This window comes from Acanthopagrus latus, chromosome 16 (genome assembly GCF_904848185.1).
Source record: "Acanthopagrus latus isolate v.2019 chromosome 16, fAcaLat1.1, whole genome shotgun sequence".
Taxonomy (NCBI): domain Eukaryota; kingdom Metazoa; phylum Chordata; class Actinopteri; order Spariformes; family Sparidae; genus Acanthopagrus; species Acanthopagrus latus.
This window is the reverse complement of record NC_051054.1, coordinates 12,966,369-12,988,402: the sequence shown is the minus strand read 5'-3', so window position 1 is coordinate 12,988,402 and position 22,034 is coordinate 12,966,369. Positions and strand designations below refer to the sequence as shown.

General features: G+C 41.8%; 1 protein-coding gene and 1 long non-coding RNA gene across 2 annotated transcripts; one reads left to right on the top strand and one right to left on the bottom strand.

The window, feature by feature from the left end:
- The first annotated feature begins 4,019 nt into the window (after nt 1-4,019).
- On the top strand, nt 4,020-6,480 carry LOC119004314 (homeobox protein six1b). The gene is made up of 2 exons (XM_037071120.1): nt 4,020-4,923; nt 5,725-6,480. Exons 1-2 carry the CDS (start codon nt 4,364-4,366, stop codon nt 6,017-6,019), a joined length of 855 nt encoding a protein of 284 aa, XP_036927015.1. The 5' UTR covers nt 4,020-4,363; the 3' UTR covers nt 6,020-6,480.
- LOC119004315 lies at nt 5,917-19,546 on the bottom strand. Its single transcript, XR_005070177.1, has 3 exons — nt 18,988-19,546; nt 15,036-15,116; nt 5,917-6,040 (listed from the first exon to the last, which is right to left on the bottom strand). It is a non-coding gene; the product is annotated as an uncharacterized LOC119004315 (long non-coding RNA).
- Nucleotides 19,547-22,034: the final 2,488 nt, after the last annotated feature.

Genomic DNA, 22,034 nt, shown 5'->3' with positions numbered 1-22,034 from the left:
TGGCGCCCCCTCCCTGCCGGAGAGGCAGCAGAGACATCCATTAATCCATTCCTGTTTATGTGTTTGTCTCACTGTCTGGTTTGTTTACTTAGTTGAAAAACAACAACAACAACAACAGAAAGATTTTCCCTGAACCCAAAAAAAACAAATCTTCATCTCCGTGCCCGGGGCGTGTTTACCGAGCAGAGGACTGTTAAAAAAAAAGAGAGAGAGAGAAAGAAAAGCCGAGGGCCGTAATTGCATATTTGTGGAGGTGGTCCTCTGAGGAAATGTGTAATGATTTGATGGGGGGGGCTATAACCCCGGTGCACTTGTACCAGGTCTAATTTTCCAACATGACAGGAAACTCTGTTAAGCTGATAATTGCGGCTCCAATTTCATTTAACTCACTCATGTCAACAGTTGTGTTTTGTTTTGAGAGAAGGAGCTGCATTTTTATTTTTACCCCCCCCCCCCCCCCCCCAATACACCGCATTGACTCTTAATTAAAGGGATATTTAAGACATTTTTAGGCTAATTAACCGGAAAACTGTGGTCCGGTGACAAACTACTGATTGGATTAATTGAATCTGTGAATGAAAGCCGGAAATGAGTCGCTGCTTTTTTTTTAATATCAGTGTGTGTAGAAAGTTTATTAAATGATAAACAAAAAAAAACACACTCCCGGTGTGTGAGATTGTTTACTTCACTTGCTTCCTTTTTGTTTTTGTTTGCATTTGAATAAATAAATAAATTATTCTGTTTATTCTGTTTATCTATTTAGTTGTTTTGTGTTTTGTTTTTGTTTTTTTGTTTTTTGTTTTTCTGAGTGGGTTCCACTGAATGTCACCCACAAAACGCAAACATTTGGCTCTCAACGTAACATTTTTCACTTAATTTAAACAGTATCGGCTTTATTCCTGTCGATGCAGCTGAAATAGCACTTTGGATTTAAATGGGAGTGAAAACCATCTGTTCAGTGAGCCAGCGCTCGTTTCAGTTTTCCTCCACATATTCTTTCTTTTTTCTTTTTTTTTAAATGAACCCTCCGGTAGGAAACACGGGCTTTTTGATGATGACATTTTTATTGGGTGCTTTGAGCTGAGCCTCTTTCTCTCTCGCGTCGTCTCCCACAGGACCGGGTCGCCGCGCACGGTTGTATTTCACGGTGTGACGAATTTCTCCAGGAGCTGGATCCCGGCTGCCGCTTCCATCACTAATTAATACGTCGTTCTCACCCCAGAAACCCTCCATACGGGGGTTAGATATCCCAACAAACAAGCGCCAAACACGCACACACGATCATCCAAGGCCCACTCCGCATTAATGAGAAATGGCAAAAAGTTTATTCTCTCGCGGTGAAAACATTCTGACTCATTTGACTTTTTTTTTCCGGAATGACTAAAACTTGGAACATCCCTGACATCTAGCAGCCCGGAGCTTCCAGCAGGAGAGGCGAGGGCTGACCTTACTGTGGCGGGGTGGTGAGATGTGCCTGTGGGATCTGTGCGTATAGGGCCCTGTTTTTTCTTCTTCTTCTTCTTCTTCTTTTTTTTTTTTTTGGAAAGGAGTAACGAGTGATAGCCTACGTAAGTATTGCATTACTTGTGAGGAGCCCGGCACTGGCCGTGGCAGAGGTGGTGGAGGCGGAGGGAGGGGGAGAGAGAGAGAGAGAGAGAGGGAGAGAGGGAGGGAGAGAGGGAGGGAGAGAGAGTCCACATCTTGAAATAATCTCGCCCCCCGGGCTGCTCGCTCGGGTTAAAGGAGGAGGCGGTGGCGCAATGTGGTAGAGATATTAGAGAAACCCGAGAGCCGCTCATCAGACAGCTCATTTACTGAAGCACTGAGGTTTCACACACAGAGTGCAGCTATAGACCCCGAGCTAAAGTGGCCTGAGAGCCTGCGTGTCCAGTAAAGACACGGCTGGACGTTTACATCAGGAGCGATGCGCTAATTGAATCACGTTTAAGGAGGATGGCGCGTTCGTCGAGACAGGGAAATTGAGCTGTTGTTCCAAAGTGACTTTTACGTTTATAAAATAACGCGTCGCTGCAGGAGTCCGGGTGGCCTTCTGATTCGCAATTAAGTATAAAACACGTCTGCGTAAATTGTTCCTCAGCTAAAGAGGCATCCAAATGCAACTGCGGTGAGAAAAGAGTTGAAATCGAACTCTAAGAGCTGGCAGGTAACTGTGACCTCAGGTGTGTCTCAGCCAATAATCTGATACTTCCTGAAGCCAAACTTTAATTTCAGCACCGAGGGATACAAGCCGGCCATTCAGGAGGATATTAGCCGTTTGGGTCCAGACTTACATCCGATAAAATGGGTAAAACAACATATTTCAAGGCTGAAATAACCGCCTGGCCTGATTAAACCTGATGATCCCTCAGTCATCCTGCCTGAATTTTATTTTATTCAGTTTAAAAAAAATGCTCACATACCCTTAAAGCAAAGGACTTTTTATCTTATTTCATTTTGAAAAAACAAAACATCTCAAACGTATTAATCGTGCAGGTTAAATTACACATAATTCCGAGAAGCTTTCGCAACAGATCTGTTTTTTCAGGTGTCCGTCGCCACAAAAACAAAGCAAAAAAGGCCTTTAAAAAAAAAAAAAAAAAAAAATCTTTCTAGTTAAATCCTTCAGGTCATCCTCTCGCTTTAGAGTGAATTTGTTTAGGTTGAATATGGTTTTCCGGGGGTCAAAATCTTTGTTCTCTAACATATTGAGAGGGAGTTTAGTTTCAGACTCTCGGTGCAGATAAAGAAACGCGATCCAGCCTATATGGCTCTCAAACCAACAACTGCACCATCAAGAAGCAGTGTCGCAGAGAACTCATTTACTAATGGATTGGTTTAGTGTTTCAGCCCACAGAAAACACTGGAGCCAGTGCGGTGCCCGTCTAATCCTTGAAATATACATGGAGGCTGCAGGGCCAAGAAAGGATCTCTTGAAAAACACGTGATGATGCAGCAAAAAAAAAAAAAAAAAAAAAAAAAAAAAACCCTGGTACTTCTGCCCAGACAGTATTTGATTAATTGTCAGTCTTCAGTGTGAGGAAATCACCAGAACGTGACATCAAGAAAACACACAAATAGGCCTAAAATCTGACAACACTTTATTTTGCCAGTGTATACCCGGTGACGGAGGCGTGAATGCTTCTGTATTTGTGCTATCTGTTCTTTCCAATCCTGGAGATATTTGTCAAATTGTCTAGTAGCAGCTTAAAGACCATGTGGCATTTCATATCAGCTCTCTCTCTCTCTCTCTCTCTCTCTCTCTCTCTCTCTCTCTCTGACACACACACACACACACACATATATACACGCTTAAGTGGCTGATTTCCTACCGGTGGTCTATGTCCCATAAGACGTTTGGCAGGTACTCCAGGTCTCTCTCATATAAAAAAGACGTGCGTAATGGCGCGCACGGACCCAGCTATCATAGGAGCTTATTAAATTATATCACCTCGTAAAATAAACGCCCTCGGTAATTAATAGAGCAGGAAAGGTGGGGGACACAACAAAATGTCCAATCTGTATGTAATTAAGGCGGTGGGCGTTCACCGCGATCAGCTGTGATGGTAAATATACCTGCAGTTGGTGAAAAAGGATGAAAGTAAGTACAAATGTATGAAGAGTTTAAGTTTCATTCAGTCTTTCTTCTTGATTAAAATCTTCAGCAGTTACTGGCTGTTTATAACGTGGCGTTGTTTCAGGGTGTGTCAGAATAGATGTTTCAGCCTAAAAATGTGGATTTACTTCCCTCCACAAATAAAAAGCTTTGTGTTTTTGTGGCTTTACCCTCCACTGAGTGTGATTACAGATAACCTATATGGAGATGCAGCGTGCGGTTTGCCCCCGCCACGTGGGAAAACCCTATAAGTCACCACCGGCGCAGAAGATGTATATTCAGAACATGTTAATAAGGCTTTTTAAGAGGTCTGTAATAATTGATTAGTGTTTAGGTGCTGCTCTGCTCCCTCGGCCGCTGGAGCGGGAGAGAGGGACTGTGGGGGCGGGAGGTGGGAGCGCTCCTATTTCAGCCCCTGACGCACTGCCTCTGGGGAGGAAACGGAGCTGCAAACTCAGTCCTGCTCTGCTGTACACGGTGCAGGGCAGAGGGAGAGCCAATCACCGAAACGCACAGGCTCCCTTTAAGCCTGACATATCTCCAACAGGAACAAATTGTCCCAACAATCAACATCCCAATCTGCTGCGCGCATCAGGGGCTGGAGCGGAGTGGAGAGCCTGTAGGCCCGAGCTGCGCGAACGGATCGCACCGGATTGCATCGCGACAAGACACTGACATAATCACAGAATATCAACGACACCTTTCGTTTTGGATACCGACGTTTTGGACGGAGGAGCGAGCACGGACATCATGTCTATATTGCCGTCCTTCGGGTTTACGCAGGAGCAAGTGGCGTGCGTTTGCGAGGTGTTGCAGCAGGGAGGAAACCTAGAGCGGCTCGGCCGCTTCCTGTGGTCTCTACCCGCCTGTGATCACCTCCATAAGAACGAAAGCGTCCTCAAAGCCAAGGCGGTGGTGGCCTTTCACCGGGGGAACTTCCGAGAGCTCTACAAGATCCTGGAAAGCCACCAGTTTTCTCCGCACAACCACCCGAAGCTGCAGCAGCTCTGGCTGAAGGCGCACTACGTGGAGGCGGAGAAGCTGCGCGGCCGGCCGCTCGGAGCCGTGGGGAAGTACCGGGTGCGGAGGAAATTCCCGCTGCCCCGCACGATATGGGACGGCGAGGAGACCAGCTACTGCTTTAAGGAGAAGTCCCGGGGCGTCCTGAGAGAGTGGTACACACACAACCCTTACCCGTCCCCGCGGGAAAAGAGAGAGCTGGCCGAGGCCACAGGACTGACCACCACGCAGGTCAGCAACTGGTTCAAAAACAGACGGCAGAGGGACAGAGCCGCGGAGGCGAAGGAGAGGTACGTCTCACCGACACAGCCCCGGTGCTGCCTGTCGCTTAGAAACAAATCCATCTCTCCTTTTTTCCTGCATGTTTCAAGGACAGATTAAAGTTTGCACTTGGAAGAAATAACACGAAATGTGGCTGCAAGCAACGAGAGTAGAAGAGAGTACAGAAAACACAGGAGTTGTGAGGACACACTGCAGGAAAAGTAGAAAAATAAATAGGATCGTGTTGTTTCCCTGACTCATTTTGTTTCAAGCAGAGGTTTGGTTTTTATTTCTTCATTTTGGTTATGTTGAATTCACCGTATATGAGCCACGACCTGATAGTAAACAGAAGAAGTGCTGTTGACAAACGATGGTTGACTCGTTCAACGTGTCTAACCTGAATTATGATCTAAACTACATCAAACATCCGCTTCAGAAATGAGAACAATCTGATATTTAATAATGATGGAAAAAATACACAGAGCGAGACGGTCACATTTTTTATTATATTATTTTTGGGGGGTAGAAGTGTGTCCTCTTTTGAGATGCGTGTTAAAGGTTGAACTGGGTTACGTGGACTGGAGTGACAATCATAAAGAGAATTAAAACATTGTACAAAAAAAGAAGAGAAGTAGAGTAGAGAAGTAGAGAAATGTAGAGAAAGAAAAAAGAATGAGTTTTTCTCCGGGGCCCGGGCTTGATATACATTTCTGGTGTTACTGCATAAAATAATAATGGCTGCTCCAAAATGTCACACACACACATTTAAAGCCAATAAACCCTGCGCGTTTTTTGCGCTCATTTCCCCTCTTTGTGTTGTCATTTTCCAGAGAGAACAGTGAAAACAACAACGCAGGCGGCAACAAACAGAACCAGCTGTCCCCGCTGGACGGAGGAAAGTCTCTCATGTCCAGCTCGGAGGACGAGTTTTCTCCACCTCAGAGTCCCGACCAGAACTCAGCGCTTTTGCTTCAGGGCAACATGAACCACCCGGGAGCCTCCGCGTACTCCATGTCCGGCCTGGGGGCCCCACAGCCGGTGCACAGCATGCACGGACACCCGCACCAACTGCAGGACTCCTTGTTGGGACCTCTAACCTCCAGTCTTGTGGATTTGGGCTCCTAAAAGAGGCTGCCAGATTTTATTCTATTTTACAAAAAAAGAGAAAAAAAAAACGAAAGGCAGAAAAAAGAAGACTGATAAGTACATGTATGAAATAACACTATAGTAGCCTACCTTATAATATAGACTGACTTGTCTGTCGTTAAATTTGGTTAGAAACAAAATTCCTTTATGCGCTTAACCTGTATATCCCCCCCCACCCCACCACCCACCCCCCGTGACGAGAGGTGTTTTTCTTCACCTCCCGCACATGGAAACACACAAACAGGACGTGTCTGAAACTCTTAACTCAACGAAACACTTAACTGGACTGCCCATTTGCTTAATTTATGATATTTTGTTGAGATTAAAAAAAGAAGAAGAAGAAGAAGAAGAATTATAGCAACCTCCTGCGATGGAAACTAAGCGGTAACGTTTTGATTAGAGCCATGGTAATTAGTTTCCAATAAAACAAAACTAATACATTTGTCTCTGTGTTATTTGTGTATTTAGAGAGGAACAAAAATAGAAATTAATGCGTGGATTCTGGCCCTGTGCAAACAAACCAACCGGGACTATAATTTACCATTAATTAATCTTGAGTTATTTTTTTCTACATTTTGTTTCTGCTGTTGACCTATTTAGTGGTGTTCTCCGTGTCGCTTACTATGGATTTATTCTCAAAAACACGCGCAGGAAACGCCAAGCAAGCAATTTAAATCCGCACTGGTGGGATATCAAAAAATATCATGAGTCATTTTGCGGTAGACGTTAAAGCCGGCTCGACTGGTTCTCTGTGTTTTCTTAAAAACAATAATCATGGTAATCCAAGACATAATTCAAACACAGAGTCGTGATGGCAAATTTAATCATACAAATGTGAGTCAACATCAGCAGCTGTCCGTCTGTCGGCCTGTCAGGAGGCTGTTGTGTACACACGCGGAGCGGCTTCGCTCGTGTCTTTTCCATAATGCATGTTTGGCTGAAGGAGAATGGAGCTTTTTTCTTTCCATCATTTTCTTTCTTTTCTTTTCTTTTTTTTTTTTTCCTTCTTCAGCCCGACTGCTGCGGATCATTGGCTTTTTGTTGCCGTGTTTTCTTTGCTCTCTCTGAGAGTTTGTTCTGTCGGTTCCGGGCCATGGGAAAAAGAGCCACCACTCAACCCTCAACCCTCACTAGCCCTGGATATACTGACCACAATAATATATATATATATATGTATATATATAGTAAACATCCCATATGAGAAAAAAAAACAAACAAGTTTAAAGTTCACTTCCTGATTAAAATCTGAATTTGAAAAAAAAAACACAGAGCAGATTAAATGTGCTTGGAGACATATAATTGGTACTCCCACATTTATAGACCTCATCATACAATTCAATAATAAGCAAATCCAGCTTTGATAATAATAATAATAATAATAATAATAATAATAATAATAATAATAATAATAATAATAAACAGTAGATTTAAAATGGTGGTCTGAGGACTCTGGTGTGGACAGCTCTCTCTCTGGTCCCCCACCCCCTACCCCTCTCTTTGGGCTCATGTCAGGGTAAATTGTTTTGAGCAGAGAGCACAGAGGATTTCCTGAGCATAATCTGAAACAGTCGCTGCTAGCGTTGCTGCCTGATTGCGAAGATTGCAGGGGCTGCAGGGCTGCAGCGCCCGGGCTTCAGTGGAGGGACCTAGAGGTATTCTGCATCCCAGAGGCCTCTCTCTCTCCCTCTCTCTCTCTTTCTCTCTCTCTCCTTCTGAGCCCCTCAGGTCTACTAAAAACACCAGGGCTGTGCTCCTCATCTATCACACACAGACCTCCATATGGTTGGTTTGAGTGATGTGTCTGTCTGGCTGTCCTCAGCAGACCTTCCATCTGCAGGCTTTTGGTCAGTGTTTCTACATTCTTCCTATTTTGTTTTTTTAAATTATGAATCTCCAATGCAAGATTTCAGTGGCGGAAGAGGAAGTATTCATATCGGTCAAGCAAAAGAAGCATTGTCACATTTTAAACAGTCCAACACAGTCTGGTATTACCAGCAAAATGTACTTCAAGTATCAGGAGTAAAAGTAGTCTATGCAGAAAAGCTCCTGTCAGTCTGTTATTATTATGTTACTGGATCATTACTAGATGCAGATGTGAAGTTTTATTTGAGCTACTTTATGTGCTGCTCTGTCATTTATTCTACAGTACAACAATGCATCATAATATATATCAAATTATGACCTGTTTTATTTGTAAAAAAAAAAAAAAAAAGGAAAAAAAAAGCAAACATACGAAAACAAATTAATAATCTAATAAGTGTCAGATAAATGTAGTGGAGTAAAATGTGCTATTCCCCCCGAGAAATAGCGGAAGTGAAAGGAGGAGAGATGTAAAGGGGCATTAAAATGAAAATACCACTTAGTACAAATACCGTGCCTCGAAATTGTACTAACAGCCTTAATTATCTCTCTGCGTTAAATATTTATGACTCAATAAGCAAAACTTAAAGTTAAAGGGGCACTCTGTAGTTTTAGAGAGGAAACTCAGTATCAGAATTTTAATATCTATAATTCTAATGAGGTCATAACGCAAACTCATGTATAAGGTCCCGACAAACACTGTTTGAAACTAGAAAGGTGGCAGGGTCCACCAAATGCAAACAAAGTAAAACAGCATGAAATTGTGTGTTGTCCTATAAGGCCGGTTTGTTTATTCAGTTTGTTTAGTCATGAAAACAAAGAGAGCGCGTTTATTTAGTTTGCTTAGGCATTTAAAAAATATCCGTCAGTGAAGATCTGTCTCTTCTGATTCAAATGTACTTGTAGTTTTAAAGTTGGGGGGAAAAAACTGTTGGATATTGTTATTAAAATGGTGAACCCTCAAAAACTCAGATACTCTCCTTCACCAGGACTGAGTGGGTGGGGTCTGAGCAGTTGTGACTGACAGCAGCCTGCAAACCTGAGCAAACAAGCCCTACAACTGTCAATTCTAATTGTAACGTTGTTAAATCCCCATCGGTGCCATGAAATACATGACATCACCTTCTTTCTACTTGAGCCTCTGCTATCCAGCAGGAAGAGCAGAGACAAAAACACAGAAAAACTACAGATATCTCTCTAACTGATGCAGAAAGCAGTGTGTTTATATATGACCTCATCAGTCAGTGAGGAGCTGGTGGAGAGAATGTGTATTCAGGACCTTTAAGTTTGGTAGTTAAGTAAACATACTACTGAACATCACACTACTGGTGAGTAGAGCTGCAACAGCCGGCAGAAAATTATCGCAAACTATTTTGATAATTGTTTTTCAAGCTAAATTTCAAACATTTGTTGGTTCAAGCTTCTTAAATGTAAGAATTTGCTGCTTTTTTTGTCACTTATAACAGCACCTGTGGACCAGTACCTTTGGGTTTCTGGACTGTTGGGAGGGAACAAAAAAAAAGCAAATTGAAGACATCACTTTGGGAAATTGTGATCAATTAATTTATATTTTACAGACTACATGACTTTTTTTCAATTAAACATGAAATTAATCCTCAGATTAATGCAGTTTAACTTCAAGCAGAAAATGAGTTTATCATCAAAATGGCAGCAAAAATGTCAGATATGTGTTCATTCAAAACGATTTATGAGAAAAACAACAAAACGCTGTAGATAAAGGATGAAATTCATTTATACTCAGAAGAGGTTCTATTCTAAAAGTGGAGCATTTTGTGCTGTAACCCAAGACGATGTCAATATGAAGGTTTAACTGGTGTGTAGCAGCATTTTAAAGAGTTTATTATAAAAGCCTACAGCTGAAAGTGTCCTGCCCAGATGTCACATTCAGCAGAGGTCAGCAGAGAGCAGAGGTCCCACACATCAGATATAATCCTGCCCACAGCACGTGTCCTTCACTGTTGGCACACACTGTGGCTAAATATTCACAAATTAACAAACAGGTGATCACAAAGCCACCAAAGTGACTCCTCATACCTGTTAATCTAATGACAACATGTCCGGCAGGGTACAGACACAGCGAGGATTAAACAGGCTCTGTGCCACATGACAGAGGGAGGCTATCGAAGTCACCTTCAGGATGTGCAAGAGACTAAAATCAATCCAACACGGAAACTCCGACAGCGCTTTTAATCATGCCTCGAAACCCTTCGCTTCCGAATCCGGAGGGACAAAAAGTCTTCAGCCATGAATCTCTCTGCTGCATGAGCCCTTGTGTCATCCTCTGATCGGCCACACAACAAGTGGCAGGCGTGCTCCAGCCTATAGATGACAAAAGCTGGAGCTAACGTCAGCCTATAAAGCACGCCGGTGCCAGTAACAACAGCTGCTGATGGCAAACAGAGGCCGAGTCATCAACAGGGCATTTCATTTGACATAGGCGTAAGTGGCAGTGGCTCTAAATCAACAGCAGGAAGGGCCCTGACGTGTGCAAATAAACATGGAGAGCAGCCTGCATGAGTCTGCGCCGTCTGGCTTGATGTTTTCTCTGGCATTAAGAGTCAGCGCGCATCGCTTATAAGGACAAAATCCAAAGCTGAGGAACTTTCTGGTTCCACGGTCTGGTGCCTGCAGGTAGCTTTACCCCACATGGGAGACAGTCCCAGGTATCCATAACCACAGGCTGTATGAGGGGTGTGTGTGTCGGAGAGGGGGGAGGAAAGGGAGTGTGGGGGCAGGCGGGTGATGAGGGACAAAAGGATCTTTTCAGGTCTGCCTCAGAGGGGAGGGGGGGGTAGAGAGATTTTCTTACCAATGATGCATGGATCTGACAATGTTCCTGCCTGGACGTACCCAGAGGCAGATGCAGGCTGGGTGTGTGTGTGCGCGTGTGTGCGGGTGTGTGTGTGTGTGTGTGTGTGTGTGTGAGGAAACACAACTGATTAAAGTAAACTCACAAAACAGTTTCTACATGGAAGTAGCAGGCGTCTGCTATATAATTCTGACATAACTCTGCTCAGATCAGAGGGATTATGCTGCCCTGTCTACAAAAATGTTAATTACACTGATTCAGCAGCTGCAAGGCCAAAGACAACCTACACTACACAAGCATAGGAAGCCCCCTCGTCGGACAGGAAGCTCCTATGTGACGGAGCTGAAAGAAATATTTATCTCTTTCTTCCAGCCGGGATGAGTGATGCATGACCCCAAGTTCAGACACGAGGAGGAGGAGACTCTGACTATTAGGGTGTTAAATAGCATGTTGTGTGTCAAATGAGTGAAGGACAGCATCATATACATTACCTGATGAAGGGGGGGGGGCGGTTCTAAAACAAGGGGAAAAGACAAAGGACAAGATAAGACGTGTGTGTGTGTGTGTGTGTGTGTGTGTGTGTGTGTGTGTGTGTGTGTGTGTGTGTGTGTGTGTGTGTGTGTGTGTGTGTGTGTGTGTGTGTGTGTGTGTGTGTCGTCTAGGAGAGAGGAGTTGTATAAAAGATATGCAGCCAGAAGGCAAGAGGCTCATATAACGGATTCTTCCAGAGACAAAACCCAGCTCTGGTTGCTGAGAATCAGATATGTATATTTTTGGAGCTCGGAGAGAAAGCTGATAGCGGCATTAGTCTCATATGTTTGATCAGGAAAGTGACTTCGGTCTGGGTTGATTTTTTTTTTTGGAATACTTTCATGAGGATTTTTTCTTCCTTTCTTTCAAATCCAAATTTAAACAAATCCCCATACGTACCATCATCAGCATATCATCAGTCATATTTTCAGTAAAATTTTCTCTTCCATGGTTGAGACAAATGTCTTGTGAAGGAGAGTCAAAAAAAAAAAAGACTGAGGGGAGAGAAAGAAATCTTACAGGGACAGGAACAACTGAGAACCATATGCTACAATATCTGACATTATTAGCAGGATTACTATCATTTTACTATCATACATATGTGACATAAAATTACAGGTGCAAATGTTCAATCCAGGAAAAATAAAAAGTGAGGCAATTATTCTCATTTGACAACAAGTAATTATCTCATTTTGTCAGCTGTAAAGGTTACAATTGAAGTTAATCTGTATAACAAATATGATAAAAATATGATAAAAAAAGACCAAAAACCATTATATATATATAGAGTTTCATGTTTTTTAAAAAGCTACCTACTTTTGCCTCAACAGCTTTGTTTTTTAGCAAATGTCACTTCAACATGAGAAACTAGCACTTTTGTTGGGGACTATTTTCAGCTACGGATTAATGCACGTTTGGCGCTCTAGTGAGTGTTTATAGTGGTATGAAGGTGCATCTGGAATTTACTCAATATAAACTACAGTGCCAGTGTTCATGGTAGTGCTCAAGCATGTCACCAAGAGTGTACTCGATGACGTGTTTATAGAGTATATGTGTTATTTAATCATATCGTGGTTGAACTCAGTGAGTGGCATGGTTCAGTAATATATATCGGCTGTAGCTGCACAGGAAATTCTTGCTGATAGGATTAAGTCATTGTTGGTTTCCTGGGATTTTCAGACGTAAGGAAAAAAAACCAAACAAATTTGCCAGATTTTTACTTCAAAGATCTGAATTTTGAAAAGGAGGGCCTTTGTTTCAGCTCATCTCTGCTATCTGAAGAGGATGGATTTAAAAGCAACAACCGTGGGAGTGAGATAATAATGTGGTTATTTTCTTTCCAGGGGTAATGCAAATCTCTCATGCACATGAAAAGACATGTATATGGAGGTACATCATAAAAACTAAATAAGCTAAATTGCACAGTGTGTAATTTCTCCAGCTAGGGGTCCCTCTATAAAAACAAAAACAAGATAGTGGTGGGGGATCATGGGAGTTGTTGTGTTAATTGTTATGCAACCAGAGTTGCTAATGAAAATTCATCCACATGAGACAGGCAGAAAAACTAATGTTTAAAGTTATATTCACATTATTAGTCATGTTTATTGACTTCCTTCCTCACTCTCTCCAGGAAGTACTAGCATTAAGTGACCAAATGAAACACACAGGCAATATTACTGGTTTATATGGGTTTGAAAATTACCCGAAACACTGGGAAAATGTAAGTACACAACTCAACAAAGTACAATTATCTATGGCATCCAAATTACTTGTCTAACTCAGAATACATTCCCAATTCTAAAGTGAGGTTACCCTCAAAACTAAGTCACCAGTAATGGGTTAATTAGTGTCAATCAGGGAAAAAAGGCACCAGTATTGGTAGTAAGTATTCAGAGATGAGCCGAAGACATGTTTTGGTCTCTTCCTATTGTTAACAATAGAAAGATATAGAAACAGTCTCAAATTCTATGCTACTTTTACAGACTTTGTTACATCCCCTTAAGACTTGAAAATATATAAACATCAATAATGGTTACTCTTTTAGCAAGGATATCTACTCTACTGTATCCAGAGATTAGTCTGCCTTCATACCATGAAGACATGAAGCAGCCTTGATGGCTTCTTTAAAGGAGCCAGACATAACTAAAGCAGAGTTTAGCATCATATCATGGGCATTATTTCACAATCGAATGAATAATTGATCATTCTGAAGACTGTTACCAATATCCTGCTTCCATATCAAGCCAAGAAAAGATCCACGAGTCCAAACACAGACACATCAGTGCTCCAGGCTCGAGGGGGTTTTGGGGAGTGGCAGGAGGTGGCAGACACAACAAGAGGAAGTAGTATGGGATATGGGATAATGAAATATACCTCACACTCCTGAGAGGCATCACCTCACCTATCCTGGGGCTCACAAATAGCTCAAGTAACTAACCCCCCTCCACTTCACACACTATGATCCACACCCCCGCTGTGCCTGCACCGCACCACAGCCACCCTGCAGCCATGTGCAGTTTGTACTTTATTTGTTTGCCAAAGTTGGAGTGACAGCAGCCCGAATCTGAGCTGCCATCTTGCTCCCCCTCGCCCTTCATCTTCATGCTGCAGAGAGGGATAAAATACCCTTCTTGGTTCCATGCAGGAAAAAAAAAAAGGGGGGAGAAAAATATTCAGGAAATGAAAGTTGTAACACGATCCTCTGTGTGCCAAACGTCTCCCTGAGCAGGGACAAAAGGCCCAGAGAGAGGCTGCTGGGCCTGCTTTACCCTGCATGGGATAGAGGAACAGGGAAGGTGTACAAAAAATTAAAATGTGTGAAGAATTAACATGAAGTGAAATTATTTACTAAGACAGTGACAGAGGAGGAGGAGGAGGAGGTGAGGGTGCTGCAGTGATGAACTCCTCTGTGTAGAAGTCCCTCCATGCACGGAGCCCCACATCCCACAGATATTCATGCACCAAGCAAAATAAACTTCCCATTCCGGCCCTGCAGTATGTTTTCCAGCGGGCCTCTCCAGAGAGAAAGCCTTCAGGACTCCTCATTCAGTGCTTTACGGACCAAGATAAGGGCAGAGAGACTTTTAGATTTGCAACAAAAAATACGGTGAAAAGGGTGCTTCCCACTGGTTTTCCATGCTCTGATGCTTATCAATGAGGCAGAAAGAGAAAGGAGAGAGATCTGTTTTCTTTCTGCAATTTGGTGAGAGGCACTTTCTTCCCTCTAACCACCCGTGCACCACGGCTGATCACCAGGGCATCCTGGCAGCAGAAGGGGGAGGGCAAAATGCTCCACTCGCTCTCTCAGTGCTGACTGGTGCATTTGCAGCATGGTGTCAGCGGCCGGCGGTAATTACCGGGCTCTCTCTGAGTTACCGCTACACCAACGTGCCACCGGCTCTGGTATGCCAGCTAAGCTCTGCTATTAGGCACAGAGCTGCCACTGGACAGAAGGCACTACTTCAGCAGACACACAGTCTATCTATCTATCTATCTATCTATCTATCTATCTATCTATCTATCTATCTATCTATCTATCTATCTATCTATCTATCTATCTATCTATGGAAGTGCTGTTTTGCTTCCTACAAAGTACAGGCTCCAGAGGTAAATTAGTAGGATCTTTGTCATATGTAAACAACATGTTTATCACATGTGCCAGCTATAATTATCTACAGAAGAGCTGTCATCTCGCTCTACATCAAAATGACTGAAATGTCTTTATTAAAGCTGCTTCTGGAGCAGTCTGAAAAACATTTATGTGAATGCACTCACCCATCAAAGGAGAGGCAGAGAAGGGGAAGAAGCCTTCTCATCATCCTCCTGCCTTCATGTCTTCAAACAAACTGCTGCTGCCTGCAGAGAAGCAGCAGAAGATTTAACGGCTGCATTCAGAAACGCTCACTAGTGTGTTTTCAAAGTTGCACCCAAACAAAGTTGATTTTTAAACAATCATGCATAAATATTTGTTTGAAGACTGAAATAGTTAAATAGTTCTGATTGAGACAAGACATACATTTTAATTGATAAGATGATGTGAAATAGTTCTGATAACATTTACCAACTAATTAAAACTGCAGATATCTAATTTTAATGTTTGCAGATGCAGATTTTTCACATATTCACCAACACAAGAGCACACAGTGCCAACCATAAGTAAAACATGGACATGGAGACACATGAAATAAACCAAACTGTAAACTAGTGTTGTGCATAAAACTGCAGAATGACACAGGATGAACATAAAAAATGTCCCTATATATTTCAACGCAGTCTGCTGTGCTGCTAATAGCTAATAGCAGTAGCTGTAGCACTCCTTATATGATATTATTTAACTAACAACAGTTAGTTAATTGTGTAAATTGTGTAAATCATAAAGTTTAGCTTTTTGTTATCTGTTAAGAGAAAGTAAACAAAAAGCCGAATGTATAATAATGATTATAATGTGACTTACTGCTGTTTATGTCCATGCAGTCAGTATCTAAAAAGAAATGACTGCTTGTGGACAGCTTGAACTAAAACTGGAATATGTCATCACCATGACGGTGTTGGCTGAATCAGTACAATGTTATACATGTCACAGACAGTTACAATAAATAACAAACAGTCGAATGACTTTGAGAAATATGGGGACTGCTTGCAAATTTCCTTTTCTACGATAACAATGATTTGATTCTGCAATAATCGAGGCGGGGGGCAGGAGCAAACATGAAACCAATGCAAAAACAAACCTAAAAAGAGGTTGAACGGGGGAGACGTAACATTTTTAAACATGAAACCATCCGTCAAGCATGTAAGAAGAAGGAGTGTAGAGGCACTGTTACATAGTTTGATGCATTAAAGTTGATGAGCTGATAATTGGTCAGGTAACATTAGTTCAATGACATTGGAATAATTTAGACTTTCTGAAGCTGCAGGAGATCCGAGCTGAAGGGCAGGGCGGTTTTTCTCTGCTTCACTCTCTCCGTCTCAGAGCTTGGCAGGTTTATAACTCTGACCCAAGAGCGGGGCTGAGAAAGGCTCAAGGTGCTGAACTTAAACTTGGCGACAGCTGCAGAAACTGGAGACCAGAGAGTTTAAATATAGACCCTTAAAATCCCAACTGGTGCCCTTGCCCTGCCTCGACACTTTCTTACACATGTACATTCACACCCTCCGCTCAGTAATGCTGTACGCTCATTTACACTCAGCTCCAAATTTACCTGCAGTTTGTTTGTATACATGAAATTATTCTTTCTTTCTGTCTTCCTTGGTATTATTCTTTATGTGGGTTAAATGTTGCCAGAATAAATGGAGCTTAACAGCAGGCCTGAGATTAGCCAAAATATAAATAAGAAATAGGCTATTGTATTCTGAGTAATATATTCTTATATAAAATAAAAGCATTACTTGAGGATTTATTCATTAAGTAAGGCGTTCCAGTGTACATGTTTGTTTGTTTGTTTGTTTTTTACCTACTCATGCAGTGATGTCAAGTAAAAACCTGCACACTGCAGAGCTGCTGACATGTTTCCTCTCTACTGTGGAGCTTGTGCACCATCTCGTGGCCGAAAGATAGAACTACAAGTACGGACTATATATATGTATGTATATATATATATATATATATATATATATATATATATATATATATATATATATATATATATATATATATATATATATACATACACACACACACACACACACACACACACACACAAATAAATAGGTAAGCATGCATAAAAACTGCCACATTTTTTAAGATTACTGAAGAGAAAAGCATTTAATAAGGCAGTGTGTCCAAAAGTCATCCTGCCACATCTGATATCAAATGTGCTCATTATAAGTACAGGTGAAAGTAAATTACACATATATTAACATGTATGTATATACTGTATACTAGGTCGACCCTTTATTATTTTCACTTTGCCGATAAATTAATTGGATTTTAAAATATGCTGCTGTGGCTTTTGACCATTTAATCTGCAAAGTAACAAAGTGTTTGTTTTAAATGAATGAGCCACAGAAAAAAAAAAACATTTCTTCTCCACTGTCATATCTGGATAAAACATATCGAGGCTTCTCTGGGTCTCTTTCTTAGGTCACTGTCTCCATCTAGAGGCGAGATGTGGTGCTACACCTTCTGAGCTGAGAGAAATTCACAGCAGCAATTCCCTTTCTTGGCATGCATGTTATAACTTGCCCTGGATGTAAAATAGAACAGGAAGCAGATATGTACTGTTTTTAGATCTCACTAAACTTCATGCCACCTGTGAATTTTTAAGTATTATGTTATTTCTTTGGCAGACTAAGTGTATATTAGTAAAGCATCTGATTTACAGGGAGGGAAATATTGCACTTGTGTTTTTACTCAATGCACTGTCATTGAATTCAACTGATAACATAGTTATTGCAGTATCCTGTCAAGGATTGATCATAGTTGGACAAAGTGAGGTGCTGCTTCAGGGGCCCCAAGAAATAGCGGTGTCTGTGGAAATGTGACTATTTGCAAATGAGTTTGACATTATGCATAAAAACTGACCTGAGTACAGCCCTTAAGGTGTTTTACTGTATTTTACAGGAGGTTTAATTGAGGGCATGTCTTGTAAACGGCCCTTGTATTGAATCTAGTTATTATAGGCCTTTTCACGGCAGAGTTTCTGACTTGAATAGATCAAGGCCAGTCCTAATGTTCTTTTGCTTTTCTTGCTATGACAGTGACACAGTGATTCATTAATTTATATGTATGTGTGTGTGTGTATCTCTTGTGAACACAGGCCTTTAACATTTCAAGTTTTGCAAAATAATTTGTGGACAAGGAAGGAGGTGGTGAGAGCCCGGCAGGCCCATTTCCCTCTATGCCACCCTATTGGGATTAATCTGGCCCTGCAAACCACTGATATGTTCACATTTGTTCATCATACCGAGGCTACCATGTCAATATTTCTTCAATATATTTCTACTGTGTGTGCCATATCATATTCACATGACATGAGAGTTGGAGAGGTCAGTGGGTGAGCAAAAATGGCTGGATGTCAAGCCAGTGACTGCAGCTCAAGACTGCGTTCCAACATCTGTAAGAGTGAAACAGCTGGATGTTTTCAGCCATTTTTCAGCATAATGTCCTTGCTGGAAAGTTGGGATGTCTCCAGCCGAGTTTGTGGCAACCAAAGAGGTTTTGAAAGCCAAAACATGATTTGTTTTTTTGTGCCAGAAAAATAGAAATATACAAAAGATTCAACATATCTCTCTGGTTTGCAGAAACATAAGCTGTGCTGCAAACAGCCTGGCTGTCCCTTAACAGGCCTCATAGTTTGTTTTCCTTCTAGCCCTTATTTAATAAAAATCCCTGTTACATAGTAAGATAAAGAGAACACAAATATATCAATAACAATGAAACAAGTAACAAACATAAGAGGATTAAAGGGGCTCTATGTAATCATTTGTATGTGAGCGAATTGAATGGTGACATTCCCCGTCTCTCTCTGCTGCCTGTACAGGCCAGTGGATGGTTTCATTAAATCGTTTAATGCTGCCTGACCCTGGATTTCTCTGTGAAGGACTCGGCTATAGATCTTCCACAAACAGTCCAAATGATGAGGCTTTATGCAGCCTCTCTAGTGCCTCCTCTCAGTGTCTCCGGTTGGTTAACAAAGGAAGTCTGAGAACATAAACATAAACATAGACAAACACAAACGACCAGCACAACACAGATGTTTCCACAGGGCTCCTTTAAAATACTCACACTGACTACCTTGAGCAGTAAGACATTTAAATGATTCAGTCTTCTGCAGCTCCGAATCTTTAGTGAACTTAAGAAAGTACTTATTCTCGCTGCTCCTTCACTGTGAGATCGAGTCAAGTCTCCGACTTTCGCTGCGAGCCCTCTGACCTCCGTCAGCCTCGTCCCAGGCCAGCTCCGTCGATATCACATGTCCCACAATGCACCGGGTGACCATGTTTTCTGATCGCACTTTGCGCCTGTCAAAACAAAGGCCACTTACAGCTCTAATGGGAGGCGGAGGATGCTGGACGAGGTCTGGTCCTCTTTGTGTGAGCGGGGCGGCCCGCTGACATGAACACTGGCTGACTCTCAACAGCCTCACATTGTCTGCATTGTGTCTGCTAACGGACAGACGACGGGCCGAGGCTGGAGCAATGTATCGATTGATCGATTGATCCGCCTGAATGAAACGCTCGAAGCGCGACTCCGAACCTGAACTTGATCGGAAGCTCAGTTTTTCCTCGCCGGCTGCCGTAAATTCATGACGATGTGGCAGCTGTCCGAAGCCTCAGAGGAAAACTTACAGACGCTGTTCAGGGGCAACTGTGATTTATTATGAATATATGTTTTTATTCACAGTGAAACGTATTATAATACACATCATCAATGAATTGTAAATCTATAGTTAATCAAACGTTATGTAATAGTTATTACACTGTTAACAAACAAATGAAATGCTTTACAGACATTTCATTAAGCAATTGTTTATTGTGAAGTTGCAATTATGGCTATTATATAGTTGCGATTAGTGGTTATAAACCTTTAGAACTGACTTGATAAACTAAATGGTTGATAGAATATTTAGCACTTTGTTAACTATCAGTTAAATTTAGATCAGCCATTATTTTACCATTTACAAATTGGAGTTATAAAGAGTTACCATTTTTTCAACTTTATCCACCAGGAAATACAGAACATCTGCTCATTGTTTTTGGGTAATTCATTATTGATGTTTCATTCTTTTCCGGTTGTATCTCGTCTTGGTGCTTTAAAAAAAAAAAAAAAAGAAATCCGGTCCTTCTTTCTATTACCTTTCGTGAATGTTTTTGCAACTTTGTTTTCAGCCGTCTCATCCTTCTTCTCTTTGTGTTTTGTGGATGCAGCAAACAGTTTAGCTTTTGCAGACCGGATGTATTTAAGTGACAGAAAGCACTAAGAGAGAAGGGAATCCCTGAGAATTCAAGAAGTAAATAAATGATATCAAAAGGGTTATTTTATCACCGCCTATAGGTGCAGGTTCACAAGTTAAGAGGTGGTTTAGAAAAGAAAACCTCACAGTGGACACACTGCTGCTTTTGCTCTGCACAGAGAAGGGTCTCGGCTCACAGGTTGTTCCATTCAGTGGACATTTTAAAATTCACCACTGATGTTTCGGACGAGGGTGCGTTTGCAAATTTGTGGCAACAATTGAAATAAACTCCTGTTCCTGCTGACCCGACTGATCGAGAAGCAGATTATTGATGGACGAGGTGAGTGTGTCTCTGTCCGTGAGCGTCTCCTAAGCCTGTGTGGCTGATTCTGATATTCTCCAGTCAGTATTCTAATGGTGGATGTTTCGAAAGCTTTTCAATTGTTTAATTGGAGGAATTTAGTAATTCCTTTTTTTTCACTTCGGCTAAATAGGCTCAATAAATATTTACAAGAAAAACTTATTTTGGCAGCGAGGATAGGACCCCTCATGTAGGATTATAGAGAGATGACACGACCACCAGGGGGCGTCACAGGCACGTGGTTTCTATTTTCCAGTTCACCATGATGGCGATGCTGTGAAGCCCCTCAGAGGAACGAGTAGCCACACACACACACACACACACACACACAATAAATTTGACTGTCCCTTATTCCTGGGAGAGAAAAATCTCTCCGATGGCGAGCAAAAGGTCACGATCATATTTTACTAAACGCGCACACAAAAGCCTGGACAGAAAAAAAAATGCTGTATATTTGCTATGTTTTGGGGGGGGGGGGGGGGGGGGGGGGGTAGAGATACGGAGGGGACAAGGGCAGATTTTGAAATGAATATTTTGTTATAAAATGCATGGCCTTCGCACAATGAGCTGACAGACACGCGGGGCCCCCGATGATTCCTCGGGTGCTCGGAACAAACTATTTTGATTGCGAGCTTCACCAAAAGATCACCCAGAGAGCTCCGGTTTAATCTTGTAAACAACAAACAATAGGAGGCTTTAAAAAAAAAAAAGGAAAGAAAGAAAGAAAGAAAGAAAAACAAAAAAAAAGTTGTGAAAAAAAGAGTGCTGAAAAAAACAAGGGGTGAAACAAAAGCCCTGCTGAAAAGGACACGTTTCCCCTGCTGAGTGACCTCGACCACTTCAGGAAGCGTGGAGGGGGAAAATGTGACGGACAGCATCGGAGTGAGCCCTCCGCTGCTGCACTTTTATGGCCTCATGCAACAGTATTCATGTACAAATAAAACAGACAGACAGACAGACAGACAGACAGACAGACAGACAGATAGATAGATAGATAGATAGATAGATAGATAGATAGATAGATAGATAGATAGATAGATAGATATTTCTCATGCGTTCAAAAAATGTAATCAGACTACAGAGGTATGAGCATCAAATAGTCAAATGTAGAGTAAATGAAAAAAAAAATACAGTGTGGATTATGTAATCTTAAGTAACGCTGCACTGATATAATCTATTAATACATACTGGTTTAAAAACAGCTCGGTCTGTCTTTACGTCTGTAAATTCAATCATGTATCACTGATGGACTGCATCATATTGAGGTGTTCCTTATCTTTCACTGAATATGTGAGACGCCTCTGAATATAATGCAGTGTGGGACAACAGCATCACTAACTACAACATTTCATTTTTCCGTTAAAAAACAGACTGTAATAGGCACCATAACGTGAACTTAACAGCTGAGCAGGTGTAACAGGATATACTGGTGGACCAAATAAAATAGTCCCGAAGCGTGATTTGTATAATACGGAGCACAGGTACTTCACAATTGCACTTAAGAAAGGTGCCAGAGTA

What these genes read in the sequence shown, in the direction of transcription:
- LOC119004314 (XM_037071120.1), top strand. Translation starts at nt 4,364, where the DNA reads ATGTCTATATTGCCGTCCTTCGGGTTTACGCAGGAGCAAGTGGCGTGC. An exon ending in GCCGCGGAGGCGAAGGAGAG is followed by an intron (nt 4,924 to 5,724) that starts GTACGTCTCACC and finishes GTCATTTTCCAG; the next exon opens with AGAGAACAGTGAAAACAACA.